This window comes from Podarcis melisellensis, assembly GCF_964234715.1.
Source record: "Podarcis melisellensis genome assembly, chromosome: 9".
Classification (NCBI taxonomy): Eukaryota; Metazoa; Chordata; class Lepidosauria; order Squamata; family Lacertidae; genus Podarcis; species Podarcis melisellensis.
The window spans coordinates 54,526,504-54,551,353 of record NC_138541.1 but is presented as its reverse complement, the minus strand read 5'-3'; the positions used below and the strand labels follow the sequence as shown (position 1 = coordinate 54,551,353).

Here is a 24,850-nt window from a genome sequence, read left to right as displayed (position 1 = left end):
AGCACAAATCTCTCATGATTCATCTGCTGACAGTTTCCGAAGCATTCTGAAGCCGCTGTTGCAAATTTGTTCTTTTCCCCCAAACTGCTTGGCCGCATGGATGGCTGTGAGAGAAGCGGTAGAAGGGGGAAAGAACTTCTGGACATCTGATTTAGTTTAGCAGTGTGGGAAAAATTCCTGACAAACTGGGAACCAAGGAGAACAGCCTTATTGACAGCACCTTCCTGGCTATAAGCAGTTACAGCGCTATGCTACCCATCATTTAATCAAGTTAACTTTTTTTTCTATTGCTCTCAAGTCTGCAGGAAGCCTCTAAATTCCAGCACAGGGTCCAGTTTCTAATTCAAAACACACAACCCATTTCCACACACAACACACATTTTGAAAGTTGTTGTGAAAGAGCCTGTGACATTTTAGTTACTGAGGCAGAAAATCCAAAGGGTGTTTCCCACAGTGGTGAAATAACAAATGACAATGGAATTTTAAAAAACACAAAAACTTGGTGATGGCTGCCCTTTCTAGGTACTCCAGAGTCTGATACCTGAGCCAGACTGTGCCATCTTGTACCAGTAAATAACCATTGAGAGTCACCACCCATAAGGAATTAGGGAGAAGATTGACTTGAGCCCCAGCATCTAATTTCCTAGACATTAAGTACTGTGTTAGATGATCATGATGTATCTGTCACAGCCCTACTGTGCTAATAGCCAGTGGTGCAGTTAGGTAATTTTAGCCTTTGGACTTACAGAGGGCTGATCTTTAGATGGTAATGTGTATATGATAAGTCAGCCCTGCTAGGCTTTACGTCCCCTCCAACATTTGTCTGATGAAAATAAGGATGTTCTGATCTATTATTATTATTATTATTATTATTATTATTATTATTATTATTATATACTATTTATACCATTCCTCATTACATATCTATTTTTATAGGGTTGCCATTTGAAAATCATTACACATTTCCCTGGGAGTAAGGCCCACAGAACTCTGAGTAGACGCATATACTGTAACTTGTTAATATATCAATCAACTGAAGCATAGATTGAATTTGCCTCTCAATTTATTCGAACAGGTGAAATTGAAGGGCATAGCTCTGTGTTAACATCAGAGAGCTATTAGCTCTCCTTGTTGACGCGCCAAGTTTTTCAAAAAGGGGGAAATATTCTATATTCCCAAGGAAAGTAAAATAGATTACCTTTCCTTTTGGCAATGAATGGAAACTTCTGTTGTGAGGTATCTCATATGTAAGAGAAACTCTTTCTTTCAATATCCTCACAAAGAGAGTTGTGGTTATGAAGACTGGGGTTTTGATGATATGCACATTTTATTTGCATTTGAATGAGTATCTTGTGATATAATCCAAAGCCATATGGTTAGTCAACCCCTGGCCACAATCCTAAACACACTTATTGTGGAGAAAATTCCATAGAATTCAGGGGGATTCAGTTCTGAGTAAACCTGTTTAGAAGCAAGCCATCATATCTGTAATTTTGCATACAGTTAAGTCTCCCTAAATCCCATCAATTCCAATTGGGTTTAAACAGCTTAATTGGGGAGATAGAATGGCAACCTAGAGTTTTAATCAGTTGACAACCTTTGATACATGGTAGAGACATTTTGTAATTTATTTATTTTTTTAAGACAGGTCATGGGCCGTTATGGTGCTGCCATAGAAACAGATGGAAATGCATTTGAAACGATTAGGGATTGCAAACCACATGCCAGAGGAACTGGGGCCATAAAATTGGAGAGAGAGCATGAAACATAAAGCAGTTCGATATTTATGCTTTGTACAAACCAGATGGCGCAGTAACTGGAATACTTAATACCAAGTCCTCATATGATGACTTTTGCAAGGTCAACCAAGGATTGCTGACGATTGCTGCCCTCACATGACATTCAACTCTGCATGCTGCAGCATTCATTCTCTCTAAACAGCACTAGCTGAGTAAATCCAGAGCCCCTTCTGATAAAATAACAGGTGTGTCAAATGTCTCCAGTGTGGTGTAGTGGTTAAGAGCGGTGGACTCGTAATCTGGGGAAATGGGTTCGCGTCTCCGCTCCTCCACATGCAGCTGCTGGGTGACCTTGGGCTAGTCACACTTCTCTAAAGTCTCTCAGCTCCACTCACCTCACAGAGTGTTTGTTGTGGGGGAGGAAGGGAAAGGAGAAAGTTAGCCACTTTGAGACTCCTTCGGGTAGTGATAAAGCAGGATATCAAATCCAAACTACTCTACTCTACTCTCCCAGAGCAGCTAACATAAGATGAGTGCAAGATCAACTAGATAGTTCTTGCCTGTAGACTTATCATCTAAGAGAAATGATGCAAAAGGGAAAAGGAAGGTGGAGGGAAGAGAAACAATCAAGCTTGGCCCCCAGCTCTAATATTTCAAAATTCATATAAAGACCAGATGGAACTGAGAGAGTTGAGAGGGAGGAGGAGCCAAAAGGAGCTGATCTTTCAGCAGACCCAACAGAATGGCCCTGCCCCTCCTTCTCTTTCTCTGTTGCAGCCAGGTGGGAACTGCATGTGACGGATGTCATGCGTAGCTTAAGTCCAGACCACAACGCCCAGCAAATATGTCAAGTTATGAGTCAAGCCACAAGGACATGTGAAAGCACCCAGAGGGTGGGAGCAGAATTATAGATCCCAAAATGAGGATTAAAAGGAAGCCCGTGAGTGCAAGAGAATTATTCTCTTGCTGTCACAATGCATAATATGAGAAAGAGTTTCATGAAATCACCACTGATGAATTTGGCTCACAGAGCAAAAACGCCCTTTGAAATTTGGCTTTCTACGCAGTCAGCAATTTAATCTGGAGACTAATGAAGTACAATCACTCCTATTATGACACTTTTTTTTTTCTCTTTCCTTCTCGGTCTCTTGTTGAGGTTCAGGTTTGATGAATCCAAATTAACTCTGCCAAAACCACTAATACCACCTTTCACGTTTAATTCTGGGAAAAATCACTATGTGTCTCATCCAATTTGAGTGAAAGAAACCATGAATAGCTTCAGGTTTGCTAGGTGTATCCTGAAGATTCAAACTCTACTGACCTATCGTTAACCTTCTCTGCATTTCTAGCTAATAACAAACAGAATAAATCTTCAGTAAGCTGTGCCAACTGAAGAATCTTGCAGCCTCACAAACCAGAACATTAAACTAGCAGAGTCAAGAAAGCCCTGTTAATTTAAGGAGAAGGCTATCACATTATGGCCTTTTCCTCAAGTCCATACTGAGATAAATAAGAAATAAAACTAAGGCTATATTTATCTACATACAAATAATTTCATGGACTAGGGTGACTAAATTAATTACAGTATATAAATAATTATATAAATAATTATAGTGCTTCTGCCGCACTATATCTGTACGTTTTTAAATAAACATATCACAAAGACACTCTAACAGTGCAATTCTAACCACGCCTACTCAGAATGTTAAGTCCTACTGAATTCAGTGAGGTTTACTCCCAGGTAAGTGAGGTTTGGGTTGCAGCATTGGTCTCTGGTACTCTGGGAAGCCTGCCTTGAATTTCTGACTGCTCCTGGAAAGGAAAGTATGAAATCATGAGGAATGATTTTCTAAAGTCCTGTGACCGTTCTAGGCTTTGGCTGTTCCCCAAACATTTACAATCAGAAAGGGATTATCTACTGCATTGGTTTTCCTCAGCCTTGACCCTATCATACAATTGATTTCATGGTTTGCTGCACAATGGAGCAGAGCTAAGAGGCAAGAAGACAGGTGTGGGAGGAGGCTAAATGCTGGACCAATGTCAATATTCCATTTCTGAAGACTTCCTGAGTATCCCTTTTCTTGAAAACCTGTACAACAAAGCAAAACACTTGCATTGCATAGTACTGATGCAGGATCATCGGTTGCAAACTCTCTCATGGGCCCCTGCTCTGGTTACACAAGGTGGTCTGTTGAATATTTTGGACACTATCACCATGGCATCTCTTGTAGTACACTGTAATAAAATAATATCTGAATGCCAAATCTGTGATTTTCTGGAGCAGCTGCCCACAGTGACATGACGTTGGCCGATGATCAACCCAGACTGAACCAGCTTTTTAAATTTCAGAGCTGTTTCATGTTACAAATGGTTGTTGGCTACAGTTCTTCTGATATGGGCAAATCTGTGCTTATCTCAGAAGTTTGGCATTGCATTCAGTGATTAAATGTAATTCTGAATGCTGAACAGCCTGGACTAAATAGTTACCACATTTTCTTCTGTCTCTTGAAATATTTTTTCCCCATTCATGCAGTTGTCTACAGCTATCTTTACAACATGGATTCAGGTGGAATTGAGTGGTAGGAAGGAGCTGTTGTGAAGATGAACAGAAAACAATAATTTCAAACCACCCATAGAATGACACTTTAAGAGTGCTTTGGCTAGCTGATACCTTTTCAACCAACAGGATGCACCCTATGAAGGGTGAGACTCTGCCAGCCCTTCTCTAGAACATGAAGGTAGCAGGCAGCATGACAGTAATCCTGTGGGAACATGTTTGTGCTTATGCTGGGAAGCATGTCAAAGGGAGTTGCATATAGCCAGTTCTGATACCAACCCCAAGGGCACCAGTGATGCAAGCCACACTCCTATGCAAGCCATAGATAGATAGATGATAGATAGATGATTAGATAGATAGATGATAGATAGATAGGTAGATGATAGATAGATAGATAGATGATAGATAGATAGATAGATAGATAGATAGATAGATAGATGATAGATAGATGATATAGATAGATGATAGATAGATGATAGATAGATGATAGATAGATAATAGATAGATAGATAGATGATAGATGATAGATAGATAGATGATAGATAGATAGATAGATAGATAGATAGATAGATAGATAGATAGATAGATGATAGATAGATGATAGATAGATAGATAGATGATAGATAGATAGATAGATAGATAGATAGATAGATAGATAGATAGATAGATGATAGATAGATAGATAGATAGATAGATGATAGATAGATAGATAGATAGATAGATAGATAGATAGATAGATAGATAGATAGATAGATAGATAGATGATAGATATAGATAGATAGATGATAGATAGATAGATAGATAGATAGATAGATAGATAGATAGATAGATAGATAGATAGATATTGGTGTATCAGAAGGAGAGCATCACAGTATGTTGTTTTCATCTGAGACTTATGAGAGAAGGAGAAAGGCATGTCAGTTGGAGACTGGCTGGTTGGCTTTTAGCAGCTCAAATGAACCCAGGGTTGACACCCAACGGAGACTGAGATTTCAATCTGTGTTGGTCTCCCAGATGAGAGCAATCACAGAGAAAGCTAAAGGCAAGAGGTCTGCCCAACCTGGCTTATGACACAAGGGGGCTTTGAGCCAATCACTAGAGCTCTTTGACATTTGTTCCTCCTCCACCCCCTCATAAGAATTTAAGAAGAGCCTCCTGGATTAGATCAATGGCTCATCTAGTCCAGCATCCTGCTCTCATATTGTCCACCCAGATGCCTGTGGAAAACCTTCAAGCAGGGCCTAAGCAAAACAGCACTCTCGCCTCCTATGATTTCCAGGAACTGGTATGCAGAAGCAAAAGGACATGGGTGGCGCTGTGGTCTAAACCACTGAGCCTCTTGGGCTTGCCGGTCGGAAGCTCAGTGGTTCGAATCCCCACGACGGTGTGAGTTCCCATTGCTTTGTCCCAGCTTCTGCCAGCCTAGCAGTTCAAAAGCACACCAGTGTAAGTAGATAAATAGGTACCACTGCAGCAGAAAGGTAAATGGCATTTCCGTGGGCTCTGACACTCGTCCCGGTGTTCCATTGTGCCAGTAGCGGTTTACTGATGCTGGCCATGTGACCCAGAAAGCTGTCTGTGGACAAACACCAGCTTCCTCTGCCTGAAGTGAGATGAACCTCATAGTCACCTTTGACTGGACTTAACCATCCAGGGGTTCTTTACCTTTTTTCTTTTATCTTATGAAGAAGCATTACTGTCTCCAACCAGGAAGGCAGAGTATAGGCATCATGGTTAGCAGCCATTGATAACCTTAATCTCCAGATTTATCCTCCTCACCATCACCAGCCATACATCCACTCCCTCTGGCCCATGTGCGTGCGCGCGCTCTCTCTCTTTCCAAAAAAGCTGTGCATTTTAAGAGCATTGGCTGTGATAACTTTTTCATACCTCATGGTTCAAGCAATATCATAACACAGGCCAAGCAATCACACTTTTTTTAAAAAAATAGCAAAATAATTTGCACACCTGCCTGCCTGATACATTAACTGCACACTACAACAGCCACAGTGACTAAGTTAGATGATCATCTAAACCATAATATAAATTAATGCAAATAAATGGTGGCAATCCTTGGGCTCACACTCTCACTATCCTATCTTATCCTCCTCAAGCATATTTTTAAAATAACTAAATCAGTTTCCTGTTACAAATGAGCTTGGAAAACTGGTTTATTCTGATTCTAGCCACTTAAAAAAGCAGGGTATCGAACCACAGTAAAGATTTGTTAAAAGTCCAGACTCTACCATATATCCTTTGTGAGGAAGAAACTACAGGGAAAGCTGTAACCTTTTCTTTGTTTTAATCTGTGAAAATGCTTGCTTTTGCTATCTTTTCATTTGCTTTGTGAAATACTGCATTATTAGTGCCTAATATGAAATTTAAACTTCAGAGGGAGATAAAAATTCCCACGCCAGTTGCCTATTTTATCATGTTGCAAGGAAGAAGGACATAAACCAGGTTACCTCTGATTTATAGAACTGCTTGCGAAAGTCAGCAGATAGTTCGAGAAATGGGATGTATTGCATTATCCTCAACCTTTCTTGTCAGCTCAGATGAATGACTTCACGGTAGATGAAAAGAGACCTGAATACCTTTCTATTCTGCTGGAGCAGAGTGTTATTTTCCCCTTTAAACAAAGCAAGACATGGACTAGGACTTTAGCATCCTATGAAATGTATAACATTAATGTAAGATTTTAAGCTCAGTCCAACTGGCCCCAGATCAAAGGCGCGGAGAGGAATTTTGCCAGCTCTCTTTGTAAAAGGACCCTTTCTTCTGTGGGTGGGTGAGAAAACTCGCCTTGCCAGTCCAGCAAAAGAGGCTGCCTTTAAAACTGAAGGCTATGTTACAGCACAATCTCTTGCATGTTTTCCCAGAAATAAGTCTCATTCAGGCTTACTCCTAAGTAAATGTGTTTGGGACTGCTGCTGCTGCTTCTGGAGGACAAGGGCTGTAGCTCCAGAGAAAGAGCTGTACCCTAACATCCTCAACTAGGGCTGGAAGAATCCCTTGTCAGACATCCTAGACCACTGGTGCCAGTCAGTGTGTAAATAGATACTGAGCTACATGGGCCACTAGGCTGACTCAGTATGATTTTACCATACTGATTCTATATCAAATTTAGGGAAGCACTACAAGTTTGCCCGCACTGGGTGCCAAGCTGAGACAGTACCACAGGGAGTGCCACAACGTTGTAGAATGGAAGGTGAGAGGTGGGAGGGACACGGTTGAAGTTTGAAAGCCCAAAGTCCACCACTGTCTCTGTGATTTGCACCGGCTGCCTATTTCCAGGCTCAATTCAAGGTGCTGGAGTTAATCTTTAAAGGGGTTAATGGCTTGCGACTTGGTGCTGAAGGAACCACCTTTTCCCATGTGTTCCTCCTTGCATTCTCTGGTTGCCATCTCAGTCCCTGTTGCAAACCCATAAAGCTCAGGAAGCAAGATTAGTGTCAACTAGGAATAGGGCCTCCTATGTTGTGGCGCCTGTCTTATGGAATTCCATGTTCAGCGAGGTCTCTTAGGCCCCATTGCTGTACTGCTTCAGTCAGTTGATGACAACCTTGCTTTCTTTTAAAGGCCTTTGCTTATATAGTATTTGCTGGTTCAGTTCCATATTTTTTTTGTGCTGGTGGAGCTTGTCAACTGGCTTGGATAGTCTTAATTCTGGATGCACATTTTTTCTCTCTTTTCGCTAACATTTGTTCACCACCCAGAGTCTCTTTGGAGAAATAGGTGGAATATTTTTTTTAAAAAAAAAAATATTATAATAATATTTAATCCCACGCCACTGTTGTGAATTCCAGAACCATGTGCATGGGACCAGTTGCATGGGCCTTTCCAACCTGATGCTCAGGTGATATATCTGGTAGGATACATCCATGCAAGTGATTGTTGCCATCATCAACATTGTTTTGGCATCAGCATGAGATCACAATATGGAGCAGTGCTGCCATGCCACAAGGGGTTAATGTGAATGGGTCCTCAATGTACTACATTTGAACATAAACTGAAGAAAATGAGCTCTTCATACGTGAGCTTTAAAATGTCTTGCGTCAACATTTCATAGTAATTGATGCTACAACAACCACATGCTTCCAATGAGGTTATTAAGGCTCTCAAGAAGGCTATATTAATGGGGCAATTTGCTTTGCTTATTGTTTATTTATTCCCTTGGTGTCCCTCACTCCCTCTAAGGAGTTCTGGACAGCATAAATGGGGTTTTCCGATTTTATCCTTGCAAGAAACCTGAGCAGTAGGTTAGGCTGAGTTACTGGCTCGAGGTCATCTAATGATCAGAGAGGGAACAGAACCCAGGTGTCCCTGGTCCAGGTCCAACACACCTGCTTCCTGCCAGTATGCCCAAACTGCCCTTGAGCCACAGTGCCTGAAAATAAGACAACACAAAGTTATCAGGACTCCCTCTGTGCCAGGAAACTAACCCTTTGGTGGGTGCTCCTGCAACTTCCTTTCACTTAAGAAAATAGGGAACACAATGGGAAACCAGAGCTGTTACAACCCCTTTTGAGTGGCTTCTAAATTGCCACTGAGAGAAGTATATTTCAGCAAGTAGGACATTTCTTTAAATTTCTCTCTAATCCTGGCCTGGAGAATGGCCCCCTGAAGAAATGCATGCATAATCCATCACAGTATAGTCCCCCCCCAAAAAAAAAAGCTTATTGAAGCCTTGCTCAGCCTGCTGTGCTCAAGACATTTTGGACCACAGCTTCCATTGACTCTGGTCATTGGGCAGCCTGACTGGGGCTGATGGGAATTGTCTGAAACATCTGGAGGGCACCAGGTTGGAGAAGATTGGTTTCTCTCCATTTCTTTTTCCAAACTTTTATCCTGTTATCTGCATTTCTGCATCAATTTATTTTAAAAAATTAAAAGTCCTGCTGAAAATTCATCAGTGTATTGATATACATTTGTCCTAATTTTATGCATTTTTGCCTAAATATCCACATTTTTGCAATCCATTTTGACTGTTGCAATACATTTTATGTTAGTCTAGCTAAAACAGGCATTTTATGAACAGTTTTCCATAAATATGCATTTATGCACACATTATCTGGTTAAAGAATTGAATTGCAAAATTCAGGGAAGTGTGATTTTCAAAGCATAGTTGCATGTTGGGTTTGTGTATTGTTCTGGCAAGTGTGAATTAGCTAGATACCCATTAAAATGTGAACTGAACTGAATTTCTCTCCCTTTCCTACTTATGGAGTAATTTCTGAAAGCAAAGCAATGTCTACCAAGTGTTACATCAGAACCAGCACTTTATTTAAATATAGGAATGCCAAAAAACCCTCTGCTAGCGCGTGCCCAACCTATTTCCTACATTTATAGTAATCAGAAGTGACATTCTTAATATCAATATACGAATCCTGTTTCAGGTCTTTAGCTTAGGAAAATATGTGTTGTGCAGAGTCTTTTCCAGAAAACCATACAGTCTAGAGCTTCTTCTTTGTCACATGTATTATATGACATTTAAAGTTGATGAAACCATCTGTAAATAATCTGAATTGATGAAATGTTGGGTGGATGGAGAAAGGGGAGGGAAATGTCAAGTTTAAGCTGCAAACAGGTCAGAGGACCAAAAAAAGCACATTCAGGAACATTCATAAGAGACAAAGACCTTTGCATGATTATGGCGACACAGGAACAGAGTATAAACACAGATGAATGATATCCCTTTCAGTGTTCTGCTCAAAATTTTCTGCATACTTTCGTTTTTATGGATATAATTCTTAGGTTTTTATGAATACATTTACTAGCTGCTTAACTCTGCAACATACTGTGTGGAAAAGTAATAAATGCAAAAGATTTGTTTTAAGGCATGCTGTAATAGTCAAATAAAAACCAAAATACTTCACAATGTACTTGGCTTGGTGATTGCAGACCTAAAATTTTGAGTGCCTTGGTCCACATCCTCAGTATGAGCAAATTCAAAGCACAATCTTTTCCATGCTACATGTGCAGCACCCACCTGTGTGCGCCGCTTTGCATATGTGAAGAGGTGCCCCATAGACTTGCACTCAGCCCTTCCTTCTCCCTCTGCCTGCTTCAACCAGCAGGCTGCACTGCCACCATGCAAAGCATTTGGGCATCTCAAAGAATGCGAGGCCCACCCATCCTCCAGTTACACTCATCCAGACCTCTCCATTCCACACCGGCAGCATAATCATAGTTGTGGCACACACAATTCCAACCCCTTGCTAATTCCCAGCAGACTGCTGCCTCTGGTGGCTGCTTGGCTATGTCTGACGGTAGGACCAGCCCTGAGATCGAGTCACACTTGGTAGTATGACATATATCACTCGCCAGAGTGGTGCATGCTCTAGTTATCTCCTGCTTTGACTACTGCAATGCGCTCTACATAAGGCTACCTTTGAAGGTGATCCAGAAACTACAATTAATCCAGAATTGTGGCAGCTAGACTGGTGACTGGGAGTGGCTGCCGAGACCATATAACACTGGTCCTGAAAGACCTACATTGGCTCCCAGTACGTTTCCGAACACAGTTCAAACTGTTGGTGCTGACCTTTAAAGCCCTAAAAGACCTCGGCCCAGTATACCTGAAGGAGCATCTCCACCCCCATCATTCAGCCCGGACACTGAGGTCCAGCTCCGAGTGCCTTCTGGCAGTTCCCTCACTGCGAGATTTCAGGGAACCAGGCAGAGGGCCTTCTCTGTAATGGCGCCTGCCCTATGGAAAGCCCTCCCATCAGATGTCAAGGAAATAAACAACTATCTGACTTTTAGAAGACATCTGAAGGCAACCCTGTTTAGGGAAATTTTTAAATGTTTGATGTTTTATTGTGTTTTTAATATCCTGTTGGAAGCCGCCCAGAGTGGGTGAGGAGGCCCGGCCAGATGGGTGGGGTATAATTAATTTATAAGTAATAAATTATTATTATCATCATCATCATCATGACTCGTGGGCAAGGAATGTCTACAATAAATCAGTGAGAAGCACTTTTACATGTTCATTGGGAGGGGAAGAACCATGTCCTTAAACATGCATAAACTAGAGCACAATTTCCTGATTCTAACAATAATTAGCCATTTTCAGATATTCAGCATGTATTCCATTAATACATTGTGGGGTGGGGAGACAGTGTCTACCCAAACATGCACACATTCCTTTTGCTATCTGAAAAGCTGTACATGTGGAAAGCTCTTCTCTACTGATTTTGGAAACCTTGGAAAAGCAGACGTGTCCTTCTGTGTGTGCGTGTTGCCATCTGAAAATGTACATTGTGAGTTAAGTCTGGGTTTTGATATTTGGTTCATCTTATGAACGTTCTTTGGCAATCAGCAGAAGGACCGGGACTCAGTCCTGAGGGAGCAAGCTTTAGATATCAAATTCCAAAGGATGGTGTAACTTCACTGTGACTGAGGCAGTGTTTGTCAAGTCACCACAAGACTTACTTCTGAGCAAGTATGCATGAGAGGAATGTGCAGTGTAGCGGTCCGGCTCCAAAATCTGCAGCACTTTCTCGGGGTGGGCTGAGAGAAGCCGCAAGATTAACTGATATTCATCTAGCCTCTCTGCTCCAACCATGAGAGGCAGGACCTCACCAGCATTTGGGCATGCATGCCCGACACACAAGGCTTCTATATGGAATTCCTGAGTATTTGGTATAAGACCAAAATGTTTTGAGTAGAATGCTTTGCTTCTTCCAAGGGAGTATACTTCCTTTTTCCTCTAGACATGGAATGTATAGAAAAATATGTGAGGGAAAGCCTGTGAGGTTTCCTGTTCTATATGCAGGAATGCATATAGCATAGCAAACAATATGGCCTGTATTTATTATGGTGAAAATAGAATTTGGTATTACAGTAAAATTGTACCGTTGTGACACAAATCCTGCAATGAAAATTTGTGGGTCTGGAGCATTGCTGGCTGCAAGACGTGGAGAGAGTTGGCATATTGCAAGTTTATTTTTATTAGCACACATGCAGATACAATCTATCATCTATCTATCTAGTTAATATTTTTACATCAAGTTTCATTACAAAAATATCAGTGCATAACAGCCCTTGATTTGTACTGTTCATGAAATGGAAAGAGAATTTTATAACAAAAAATCCATAAAACAGTTTTTATTTATGAATATTTAGAAGAAAAGTCTTCTTCCTTTTCCAAGTCATTTGATCCACAGATAGTTTTATACAACGTTATCCATAATCAGAAATCAGATTATGTCACCCATAATCAAAAAAGAATAAATGCATTTACATCAAATTGTCCCTGCTCCTACCCCAAAACATGCAAATAGAGGCTCTTACTTTTAAGTAAAAGAGAAATCATTATTCAGGTGAATACTGTTAGAGGTTCAGCAGCAGACACAAGGTTCAGGAGCCATGGTGCAGGAGTTTAAGAACAGGTCAAGAAGTTCTGAACTGGATGGAAGCAACAAATATGTCCCAACAAGTTTCCACACCCCACCCGCCAAGCTTTTAAAGATGAGGCATTGTGCTCTCGCTCTCAATTTGATGCAAGACTACACCCTCTTGGTTTGGTGCCTGTCCAGTATGTATATAAGGACTGTAATTTGTATAGAGATCATAATGTACAGAGATCATCATAATGGGGAAGACAGGGACCAGACCAGGTAACTTGTCAGCTTGCTCTTTCCTGCTGCCTAGGTGCAGTAGATAGGCTGGTCTTCACATCCTGGTCTTCCATCTTATGGTTGCTTATATTGAAAGTGGACCAGGCAGACTTTCAAAGGGAGAACTTCAAATCCTGGCCAGCCCAGGGCATTTTTCTGCCTGTGGGAGAGCAGGAGGCTGTGCCTGCTCCCAGCCCAAATAAGATGAAAAGTTACTTTGGCACCTGGGGCAAAACAGCAACAACCCTCAGAAGCATCTCTTCCCAGCTGGAAATATAACAACAGTAACAAACAGGAATTGCTAGCAATGTGTCGTATTTAAGGATACCCAAAGTCTGTTGTCTGGGGTGGCACAGCAGAGCCATCCTTGATTCAAACAGAAGACTGTCCTATGAGAGTTCTTCAAACAGACAACCATCTTCTGTAAAACAGGGCACACAGCCACCTTTCACAGTGGCCCCACCACCTGCTTTCTGTGTCAGGAGAAACTCTGCACCCACCCTGTAGTGAAACTCTTGAGACCAGGGGTGGGGAAAACCATGCCATCGTCTCTAGCACTTGTTCCAGAGTTTGGTGGAGAAGGAGGAACCTTGAGAAAATGGCTGCAGTGTGTAGACGTTAGAAGCGTGTGTGTATGCGGGACATCTTAGGAGCGGCTGTCAGTTTGCACTTTTGACAACAATGAATTACTACCAGGCATGTGCCTTCCTTTGCTGGGGTAGGGCGACTCGGGACAGTCATTCCAATTTCCCCCCCCCCATCCGATAGCACTTAAAACAATGCCCTTTTTCCATTTGCACAGTTTTCGAGCAGAAAGGTATTTAAGATGCATGTAAAATTCTTCTCAGTCAGTAAGTTGAGCCTTCACAGTGAACAACCCATTGATGAGAGAAAACAGTGTGTTGTGGTTTTCTCCACCCATCCCCCCTCCCGCCGTCCCCACCCCCCACTGCAAATGTGTGCTTGCTGCCTATTATTGAATGCTGTTTTGTTAAATTAGGGAACAGAGAGTTTTTTATTCTTTCCCAGAAGTGCCCTTTCAGATTCTGTAATTGCATGTTCTAATCCCCAGGAAGTGAGAGAAGATCACTCGCGATTGGACTCCATGGTGCTACTCATTCTTAAACTGGACCAGCTAGATCAGGATATTGAGAACGCTCTCGGTTCAGCATCCTCGCCTTCCAGCACGCTGACACACACACGGAGGCACATACCTGTGAGCTTGCATGTTTACTTATCTTTTATCCCGGTTGCATATTTACCTCTGCTGCTTCTTCCTCAGCCTTCTCCTGAATGTGTACACACCATGCACTCAAAGTGCATGTAAAGCACATCCCCGCCAGCAAAGAAACATGGGAACTGTAGCATATCCCTCACAGAGCTATAATTCCCAGCAACCTTAACAAAGCACAGTTCCCAGGATTCTTGGGAGGGAGATGTGCTTCAAATGTATTTTAAATGTGTGTGCAGTCTCTCCCTCTTTTTCCGACTCTCGTTGGTCTTTCTGTTTCATCACATGTAATTTCTCCTTTATACAAAAACAAAAGGTGTGTATGTATGTGTGTTTGTGTCTGTGTGTCTGTGTAATGTTCCATTTCCTAGCCTCCAGCTACTCATTTATTCCTTCTTGGCCTCCCTCCACACTGGGAGAGTTCTAAGAACTACTAAAACCAAAGCAAGTGAAGGGTACAAAATTCAAAAGATATTGGACTCCCCTGTCCCCTGCCAAGCTTCTCTGTGTGTTTTTTAAAGGCAATCAGACTGGGGTTAGAGTCGTGCCAGCACAATGATCTGATGCAATGGGTGCTGAATTTGCAAGAGAAAGTGCTGAAATGTTGTGTTTTTTATTGGGTCCACATTTCAGTAAGACCCAGCGCCCCAGGCAAGGAGGTATTTATGGGCTGCTTACAAATTCTGCCTTGGTTAAAATAATATTCTGACAACAAAGCATTGTTTGTCTTTTTTAGATAGTTTTATTCAATGGGAGTATATGTTGTGATATTGGAAAGGATGAGGTAAAACACTATTCTGGCAATACACACACACACATGCAGACCGGTTAAAGAGCACTTTTAGGGGCAAAATCCTCTTTTCCCCCACAACTCCCCTTCATTTCAGTGATTCTGGTATGGAAAACATAGTGTTGTGTCGTGTGTTGGTCACTAAAATTGCAAACCTATGCCCACTTGGGACGTGGGTGGCAGTGTGGTCTAAACCACTGAGCCTCTTGGACTTGTCGATCAGAAGGTGGGCGGTTCGAATCCCCGCAACGGGGTGAGCTCCCGTTGTTTGGTCCCTGCTCCTGCCAACCTAGCAGTTTGAAAGCACATCAAAGTGCAAGTAGATAAATACATACCGCTCCGGCAGGAAGGTAAACGACATTTCTGTGTGCAGCTTAGTCATGCTGGCCACATGACCCGGAAAAACTGTCTGCGGACAAACACCAACTCCCTCAGCCTGTAAAGCGAGATGAGCGCCACAACCCCAGAGTCGTCCGCGACTGGACTTAACTGTTGGGGTCCTTTACCTTTACCTTTTATGCCCACTTACCAAAGAGTAAGCCTTATTGAACTCAGTGGGACTTTTGAGTAAATGTATATGGGACTGCCCTGCAAGTTATTTTTACCCTTTATTTTGTTTATCCCTGAAATAAGCTAGGTTTTCAAAAAACAAAATCACAGTAGTGGCATGTGGTGACTGAATTTATGAGATTTGCTAAGCCACTGCTAGATATAGATATATTGCAATGAGATGGGAACAAGGTGGTAGATGTACTGTGGCATTTCAGACAGCAGGTGGAAATCACCTTTTTAAAAAAATAAAAAATAAAAATGATGCCATTGACAGAAAATTCCTTGCAAGTAGAAAATTAGGGAGGGGGTTGGGCTAAAACCTGTCCTCCTCGTGTGCTAGGATTTTTTGCTCACTTTTTCCCCAAAATGGGTTAGCAATCAAAAAATAAACATGAAATCCGTATTTCCAGTCCAAAGTGGCAGAATCTATTCTACCGCTTCCTGCTACGTTTATAGACCCATCATCAGACTTATCTGGGGCTCCTTAATAAGAATATTAGTAGCAATATTATTGTATATTACATCATTATATTATATTATATTATATTATATTATATTATATTATATTAATTTGTATACTGTCCTATATTCATACGTCTCAGGGCAGTTCACAACAAAAAGTTACAATATACGAAGAACAAAATACATAATAAAATTAATCAAAATAAAAACAATAAAAACTTTAAAATAGACAGGTGATAGACAAGCTTCGCGGAAAAACATCTTGCCTAAGATCGTCCTCTTAATGTGTGTTCATAAGCGAGAATCAGATAGGTTGTTGATTGAAGTCTCACTTTAGGCTGAGCGATAGGCCTGGCCATTGTGCTATGGGAACTTCATGCTGAAATCATTTCAACATACAGAGGTCCTTAGGTGGACCGCTTGATGTGGAAAGGATTCTTTGAATGTGGGAAATGAAAAACCAACCAACCAACCACTGAATTATATAAAGGCAGCTCATGATCTATAAACGTCACCTCTGTAACCCATCTTACTTCAGAACCAGAACCAGTAGAAAAGATGGCAGCCTTAAACATGCGTATACATGTAACATGTAATTCATATATATATCCCTAGGCTAGAATCCAATACACAGTTACAATATGTAGTTTATATGCTTAGTTGTTTTCCATAGGAATTCATTGTGCATAACTACATACTGAATTGTGGCCTCCTCTGTAAATCAAGGATGGGGAATCTGTGGCCTTCCAGGTGTTATTAGACTACAATTCCCCCATCCCTGATCATTGGTCATGATATCCAGGGCTGATGGAAGTTTGAGTCCACACATTCCACAGCCCTGCTGCAAATATTACAAAGAGCTTGAAGCACTGAGACATGCATAGGGGTGGGAGGGAAATTTGATTCGATCTGCATTAATTCGTGAACCTACCTGATTCACAATTTCTGAAACAATCTGCAAACTGAAACACAGATACCCTTTGAAATTCACACTTCTCTGAATTTTGCAATACAGTTCTCCAGCCAAGTAACTTGTAGAAAAGGGCATAAGGCAAAGTGTATATTTATTAGTGAAAGCAATGTACCCAAAATGCATTTTCTAAAGGAAAACTGCTTTGCAACAATGTGTCTGTTAGGCAAAAGTGTGTACAGAGACAATTTTAGGGGAATTAGAAGAAATATGCCCTAAAATGCTGCTGGGTTTTCATAAAGAGATTTTTATTATGATTTTAAGCAAACTGATGGAGAAATGTGAGGAACTGAACTTAAGAGTGGGGGGGGGGGAATTGAGATAAACTAAAATTGACGGATTCCCCCATCGCTAGACATGGATGTTACCAAGTTTTTGTTTACACTGTAAGTTTTAAGAAACCACAAGAGGTTTCACCTGCACAAGGGTTCAAATGATGATGTCACTCCAGCTGCATAACAATTTCCACATGGTGCTGGAGGTATCAGATGCTTCCAGAGACAAAAGGTGCGGACATAATCTGAGGTGTACAGGAAATACAAGGAGAAAACATGCCAGACATCTGAAAAAACCTGGCTCGTAAACAAAGGATTTTTTAAATAAAAAACAACAACTTATTTTTAGGGTGTTGCAGCTTTGATCTCAAGGTATATTACAGTGTCAGGGAACAGCAGTGATTAGATCATCATTATTTCTTAGAACAGGAATGTATAGGAATGTAGAGAAAGTTGCTAACTTTTTAATAAAAACAACAACAATAATGTGTGATTTAATGTATTTCCTGTAGGTAATAGAATGGTAGCCACCCAAGGAATATGCACATCCCTTAAAGAGATTTGTCCTTCTTTCCTTTAAAAAAGGATTTGGAATTGCATCCTGATTCTAGAGTGGGCATTGCTATACTGAGCCACCAGCAAGCAAACGTACCACCCCCACCCTCTCCACCTCTTCCGCAGCCCTATGTTGCCGATCGAGCATTTTCCACACCAATGACTGGTTCTGGAGCTAAACCAAAGGCTGGGGTGAGTCTTAAAATTATTCTGATATGGTAGCATTGGTTTTCGTATGGGGAGAACTGGGAGAAGAACAAGTAGCCAAGCTCTGCTGCCTTTGGAATGTGGATTGCCATCAAGATCTTACAAGGTTCGTTCACATTTGCTATTTTGCATATTTTGCAGGGGATAAGATCCAGGGATGCTCCCAGTGAAAGCTGAAATTGAGTGTTTCTAAGTTGGGGGGTGGTCATGGGAAGGCAAGTCCCTCAATTAAGCAGGATTTGGTTTAATGAGATGCTCCTTGCAGTGTCTGATCAGAGAAGACCAGAACATGAGACCTGCTGACAGAGAAGGTGGGTCTGCCAGCAGATCCTCCCAGTGGGAGTCTTCCTCCCTAGTAAGGGAGTAAAAGGTTTAGCCTGCCAATTCACATGGCAGACCTAAGGTCAAACTGCATGTGATGTGAATGGCCTGCACTGTGCCTGGGTCTTTCCCCTCCCTTGCTTATAGCATTTCCGGGAGAGATTTGCATTGGAGAACCGCTGCAAGGGCAATGGGTCAAGCTTGCTGCAAACCAAATCTCTCTCATGTAGAGAGCTGCTTGTAGGACTGAGGTGGGAAACTTGTGCCCCTCCAGAGATTGTTGATCTCCAGCTCCCATGACCCCAGCCAACAGGGCCAATGATCGGGGATAATGAGAACTGTAGTCCCCCAACATCTGGAAGGCCACACAGTTTTGTTTTAGGAGATCAAATATGATGGGAGATCTCAAGTAGCATGCACCTGGCCCTGGGCCAGAAATGTGTGAGCAGTTCTTCTGCTCTCTGGTCATTGGTTCCCAAAGCCTTTTTTTTTTTTTGCCATGTCCCTCCTAGTCATCTCTGAAATCCCGATGCCCCCCAACTGTGACATAGCCATTAACTGTTAATAACTCATTCTCAAATTGCCCCCCCCCTAAAAATCAAATTGCCCCCCTATGGTGTGTGTGCCCCATGTTGGGAACCACGGGCCTAGGTGAAATGGAACTGAGCAGCAGTGTGACATCAAGAAAAATAGCGGGCAATGATAATAACTTCTACTTCCTCCTCTTGGAAAAGACTTGGTGGCGTTCACAGATGTGCAGTGACACTCATCCAAAATGATTCAATAGGGTTGGATATGACCAGTTGTGTTGCTCTTCATTCAGCCAGGGAGCGCTGGTTCCAAATGGTCTGGTTTCTGTTTAAATCCATTGGACGCATTTCCCAACACTGTCAAAACTGCATGCTTCAGCTGGCCAGCTGTGGAGGATATGTGTTGTGGAATGTTATCATGTCAAACTGAGTAGAGAACAAGGTGGATTTTATGCTTTGTGTGCCAGTGGGGTATCTGGGTGGGTTACACAGACCACAGCAAAATGTGTGACGGAGGTGAACAAGGAGCTCCCCTTTGGACTAGGAACTCAACTGTTAGCGGATGCTCCATGTGACGATTTCTTGAGTTTTCAATTCTGATATACCACTTCCTGCCTTGTAAAACGATATTTTAGGGGTAAGGATCTCTGGTGATCATGCATGCTTATACTTGAATGCATGCATTAATGGCTTTGGATTCATACATAGATAGAAGGTATATAAGAAGGTGCCTGAGTCAGATTTTTAGTCATTCTAGACCAATACTGTCTAAACTGACTGGTAGCTGCTCTGCAGGAATTCAGACTCCCCCAGCCCTACCTGGGTATATTGGGGATAGTACCTGGGACTTTGTGCATCCAAATCAGATGCTCTACCAGCCACTGAGCTATGGATGAACTCTTGGAATTAGCATCTCGATAATTTCCACCATTAAAGATTATGGGAACTACCAAGAGTTTTATTACCTGTCAGGGGTGGCTTCTAACTGGAATATTTGGAATAAGATTGCCGCAAGAGAAATCTTTCTCAGAATGTATAGTTCTGTATATCTCACTGGCCAACCGGTATTTCATATCTGCTCATTGTTGTTAGATTTTGTACAAATTCTGAAGCCAGCCAAGGATCAATAAAAATGGATAAAAATGCTTTAGAAATAATAACATTAGGAGCAGTAATGTACTAAGGTACCCAGCTAAGGATAAATTGGTTTGTATTTCCTGGGTGAAATGAGTAAGGACACTGAGATGTGTTGGATTGTGAAAGTCAGAAACTAATCAACTCCTAAGACTCAGCAACGTTTATTGCGGCTTTCAGTCAGAAGTGAATTCAGAGTTATAACTGTCCCAAATTACCCTCAACGTGAAATTTAAGCGGAAATATATGCGTCTCCCATAGCAAAACCCAACTGGGGAAAAATCAGGTCTACAGAATCTCGTTAGTTCAGCCCAGAAACATGGGTTTCATTATTAATTAATGAATTAATGAAGCATGGGTTTCATTATTAATTAATTTGTTGCATTTATATTCTGCTTTTCTTCCATTATGGATTTTATAAGTAAAGGTAAAGGTACCCCTGCCCGTACGGGCCAGTCTTGACAGACTCTGGGGTTGTGCGCCCATCTCACTTAAGAGGCCAGGGGCCAGCGCTGTCCGGAGACACTTCCGGGTCACATGGCCAGTGTGACATCGCTGCTCTGGCGAGCCAGAGCTGCACACGGAAACGCCGTTTACCTTCCCGCTGGTAAGCGGTCCCTATTTATCTACTTGCACCCGGAGGTGCTTTCGAACTGCTAGGTTGGCAGGCGCTGGGACCGAGCAGCGGGAGCGCACCCCGCAGCAGGGATTCGAACCGCCAACCTTTCGATCAGCAAGTCCTAGGCGCTGAGGCTTTAACCCACAGCGCCACCTGTGTCCCTATGGATTTTATACCTGAATGTAAACATACATAAGGATTCCAGATGGTCTCCCATCCAGGCACTGCCAGACCCATATTTAGCCTCAGCATGATTTCTGCATCGTATATCTTCAAGCTGACATCCTAAGATGTCATTTGTTGGCAGAACTAGGAATGAGGAATGGAGATGAAAGTTTGAGCAAGTTTCTTAATGGAAAGTCCAAGGCTGCCCACGCTTTTTTAGTATCAAACTCCATGGTTCAGCCCATCCCTAGGCTACTTGGGCCAAAACTCATCTGCAATTTAGAATCCCAGCAGCCAAAAAACACTTGTTCCAAATGATCTGGTTTGTGTTTAAGTCAACTGGAAGTTCTTTCCACCACTATTGAAACCACTAATCTGGCATGTCTTATTTAATACCATGCAAAAGTAAGTTGAGCCAGACAACTCAGATCATGAAAAGAAACAAAAGGGGAGCTGCAAAGGGTTCATCAAAAATTGGGTGTCCATCAGTGGCTACCAGGTAAATCAAGCAGAGCAACAATGTGGAAATCTCTTAATAGCATCTCTTATTTATTGGAGTTTATTGTCCATTGTTATCTTAAAAATAATAAAATAAAGGTAGGTGGCTACTGAGAGCTTTATTTTATATACTTTTCACTCTGGAAAGTTGGAGTGTGTATAATATGCCCACTTAAGATATTTTATTTCGTTCTTGTGAGCTGCTATTGTAATATTTTTGAGACCAGGGGGAGACCTTTTTTTAGAAGGGTCGGGAAATGCATTTATTAATTAATTTTATATAGAAAACAGTGGAAAGTCTCAAGTTATATGAGGGAATGGATAAATATAATACACTGTTAACTCGTGGTAAACTGTAAGATAATAAAATGTGATTTGGTTAAGTGATTGATCTTACTACTTTAACTTCTGTGTATAAATCATTTTATTCAGAGTAAATATTAGGTGCCTATAGGGATGTGGGTGGCGCTGTGGGTTGAACCACAGAGCCTAGGACTTGCCGATCAGAAGGTCGGTGGTTCGAATCCCCGGGATGGGGTCAGCTCCTGTTGCTCGGTCCCTGCTCCTGCCAACCTAGCAGTTCCAAAGCACGTCAAAGTGCAAGTAGATAAATAGGTACCGCTCCAGCGGGAAGGAAAATGGCATTTCTGTGCGCTGCTCTGGTTCGCCAGAAGTGCTTAGTCATGCTGGCCACATGACCCAGAAGCTGTACACCGGCTCCCGCAGCCAGTAAAGCAAGATGAGCGCCGCAACCCCAGAGTCGGCCACAACTGGACCTAATGGTCAGGGTTCCCTTTACCTTTACCTTTAGGTGTGCCCAAAACTAATAGTATCAGAAATTGAAAAATTCTGAGGTATTGCATCACTAGATTCCACAATCAGTTTCTGGGCTGGGTGTTCCTCCTCCTGAGTAGCTGATAGACCTGGTCCGTGTTGACACATACAGGGGCCACATCTGCACCAAACATTTAGAGCACCATAATACAACTTTGAATCATGGATTCCCCCAAAGAATCCTGGGAACAGTGGTTTGTTAAGGGTGCTGAGAGCTGTTAAGAGACCCCTATTCCCCTCACAGAGCTACAATTTCCAGAGTGGTTTAGAAATAAATCCCTCTTTCCAGGAAACTCTGGTAATTGTAATTCTGTGAGGAAATAGGGGTCTCCTGAGAACCCACAGCACTATGATGGAGGAGGTGTTGCCAAAATTCTCTTGGGTGATAATTTGACTTGATATCCCAACCAACAGACCAAATTTCTGTTCCATTTATACAGAGGGTGTGTGTTTGTGTCTTTAAGTACATTTAATCTGCTTTCTGTTCATAGTTCAGTGCATTCTTGTTGAAGTGAGGATACTACATGCATGTACAGCAGATTAAAAGCATAGCAGAGGGTGTGAATCCATTTCATTGTGGCTGAGGTGATGAAAAAAAAGAAAGCATTCATTCTGTGAAGGCTCATTCATATGTGAATGTAATTCTGATGTGTTGCATCTCGCCTGTATCTGAAGCTAAGGAGGTATTTCACTGTGGCTGCAAAAGAGGCGCACCACAACATGGCTGTTTGGTGTGGAATGTGCTTTGGGGGTCATCTGTAAGTTATTGATTTCATCAGTTCAGGCTTTTATTTGCCAGCCTCTGACACAGACGCTGATTTCTAAACTTTTAACTATACATTTGGCAATTGTAAGCCACAGAGGAATGTAAATCAGTCTGAAAACACAACAGTCAGCAGTCCTTTCCCCCAGTAAGTATGAGAAACATGAAGAAAACTAAGCTAACAAGGAGAAAGGGGAAGGAGTTAAGTATGCCAGATGTCACTGTCTGCTGGAGAAACTGATGTCACCCTCATCTGGGGGCAACCTCCATAGCTGTCTACTGCAGTGTTTCCCAACCTTGTGCCTCCAGCTGTTTTTGAACTACAACTCCCATCATCCCTGACTATCAAGACCAGTGGCAAGGGATGATGGGAATTGTAGTCCAAAAACAGCTGGAGACACAAGGTTGGGAAACACTGGTCTACTGCATCCAGCAAAATGTAAAATGTCCATGTGACAGTCAATCTGCAGCTTAAAATCTTGTAACTGAGTATTTAGGGAGTAGCAACAAGCAGGAATCCTCCAAGCCCACCACAAAATACTTGTCTTTGACTTTTGCAATGGAAATTGGCTGAGATTTGTATACAGCTGTGGAGAGGGGGAGGGAAGACAAGTACTGGCAAAGGAAGTGAAAGGCTGTCCATTTTCTGTATTAATTTAAGGACATAAAGAAGCATTCTGTATTTAAAGGATATATAATTACAATTGTATATTCCAATCCTCCCATATCTGTCTGTTGATAGCATTTGCCCAATTCATGGCTCAGCGTTCTTAAAATAACAGCCTTGTTCGATGAGCCCATTCCTACAGATGTATATCTGAAATATACTCTGAGTCCTGTAGTGATTTCATGCTCTTTATTGCAGCTTGTAAAACAGTGATTGAATTGCCCCCCAAAACCTCAGGCTATTATATACATTATTTATACAATGAGTCCCGTCTGATTGGCTGATTCTGCTTCCCTCCTGGAGCCTGATTGGTCTTTTCCTGCAGGCCAATCAGTTGTTGCATTCTAGGATCCTACTTGCCTATTGTTCTAGGATCCAAACTTAGTAAATAACACCCCTCCCCTCTAAGTTCCCGTTGCGCCCAGAAGGTTAGTTCGTAGTCATTGAGGTATGCCAGTCACCTACATATGCGTTGTGGTCTCCGGTGTCTCTCGGTAGAGGTTCCTGGTTCTGGCTCTTGTTCCGGGGCTGCCGGCTGTGATAGGGCCATTGGGTTGGGCGCCGCTGATCCACTCGGTCATGGTTCTGGTTCCTGTGGCTGCTCAGACTTCCCAGTTCTGCCTCTCTTACCCGCTCCTCCTGCTCTATGGGCCTCACCCTTCTGCTATCCCCTTGGGATTCCTCTGTCCAGCCCTCTTTGCAGTTTTCCCCCGGGAATCGTTGCCGTAGTTGATTGCAGTGGCTTGCCCCCCCCCTCCATTAGCACCTCATACAACAAGGGGCCAGTCGCCCTGGTGACTGTGGCAGGTACCCATGCCGGGCCCGCCCTGAAGTTCTTTGCATACACTGGGTCGTGGGGCTGGAAGGTCAGGGGGTTCCTACCTTCCCCCACTGCTGCCTCGTCATGGGCCCTGTCGGGGTGAAAGTGGTCCAGTCTTGTTGTGAGATGCCGGCCCATGAGTAGTTCCACTGGGCTCCAGCCATTCGTTGTGCTGGTGCTACTATGCTGGGCTAGGAGAAATGCAGCGAGGCAGTACTCCCAGTCTCCTTGCATCATGCAACGGAGGGCACATAACAATATCTTTAAGAAATTTAGGACCTTGGTAAGTTTGTTATTGTTGATCTCTGCAACAGAGAACTAAGTGCCATTTCTTTCAGCTAGCAATTGAGGTGTTGATGAAGAAGCTCAGCATAAACATGGGGCAGGAATCCTTTCAATTTAAAAACGCTTTAGATTGCTTCCATGGGGACAGAATGCAGGAGGCTATATCAGCCCTGAGTTCCTGCTGCAGGAGGACACTGCAAGACTCATAGCTGACTGCTGAGACTTTTGCCCTAGATCAGGTGATCGCATGGCATT

General features: G+C 42.4%; 1 protein-coding gene across 5 annotated transcripts in view; it reads left to right on the top strand.

The window, feature by feature from the left end:
- The window catches only part of DLC1 (DLC1 Rho GTPase activating protein), a 242,050-nt gene that overhangs the window by 42,927 nt on the left and 174,273 nt on the right, over positions 1 to 24,850 (top strand). For 4 of the 5 annotated variants that reach the window (XM_081924333.1, XM_081924330.1, XM_081924332.1 and 1 more), the window contains exons 3-4: positions 13,990 to 14,133; positions 17,783 to 17,944. In XM_081924333.1, coding sequence (XP_081780459.1) covers positions 13,990 to 14,133; positions 17,783 to 17,944 — 306 coding nt within the window. The remainder of the gene's footprint in view (positions 1 to 13,989; positions 14,134 to 17,782; positions 17,945 to 24,850) is intronic. The other variant, XM_081924334.1, reaches the window with a different exon arrangement.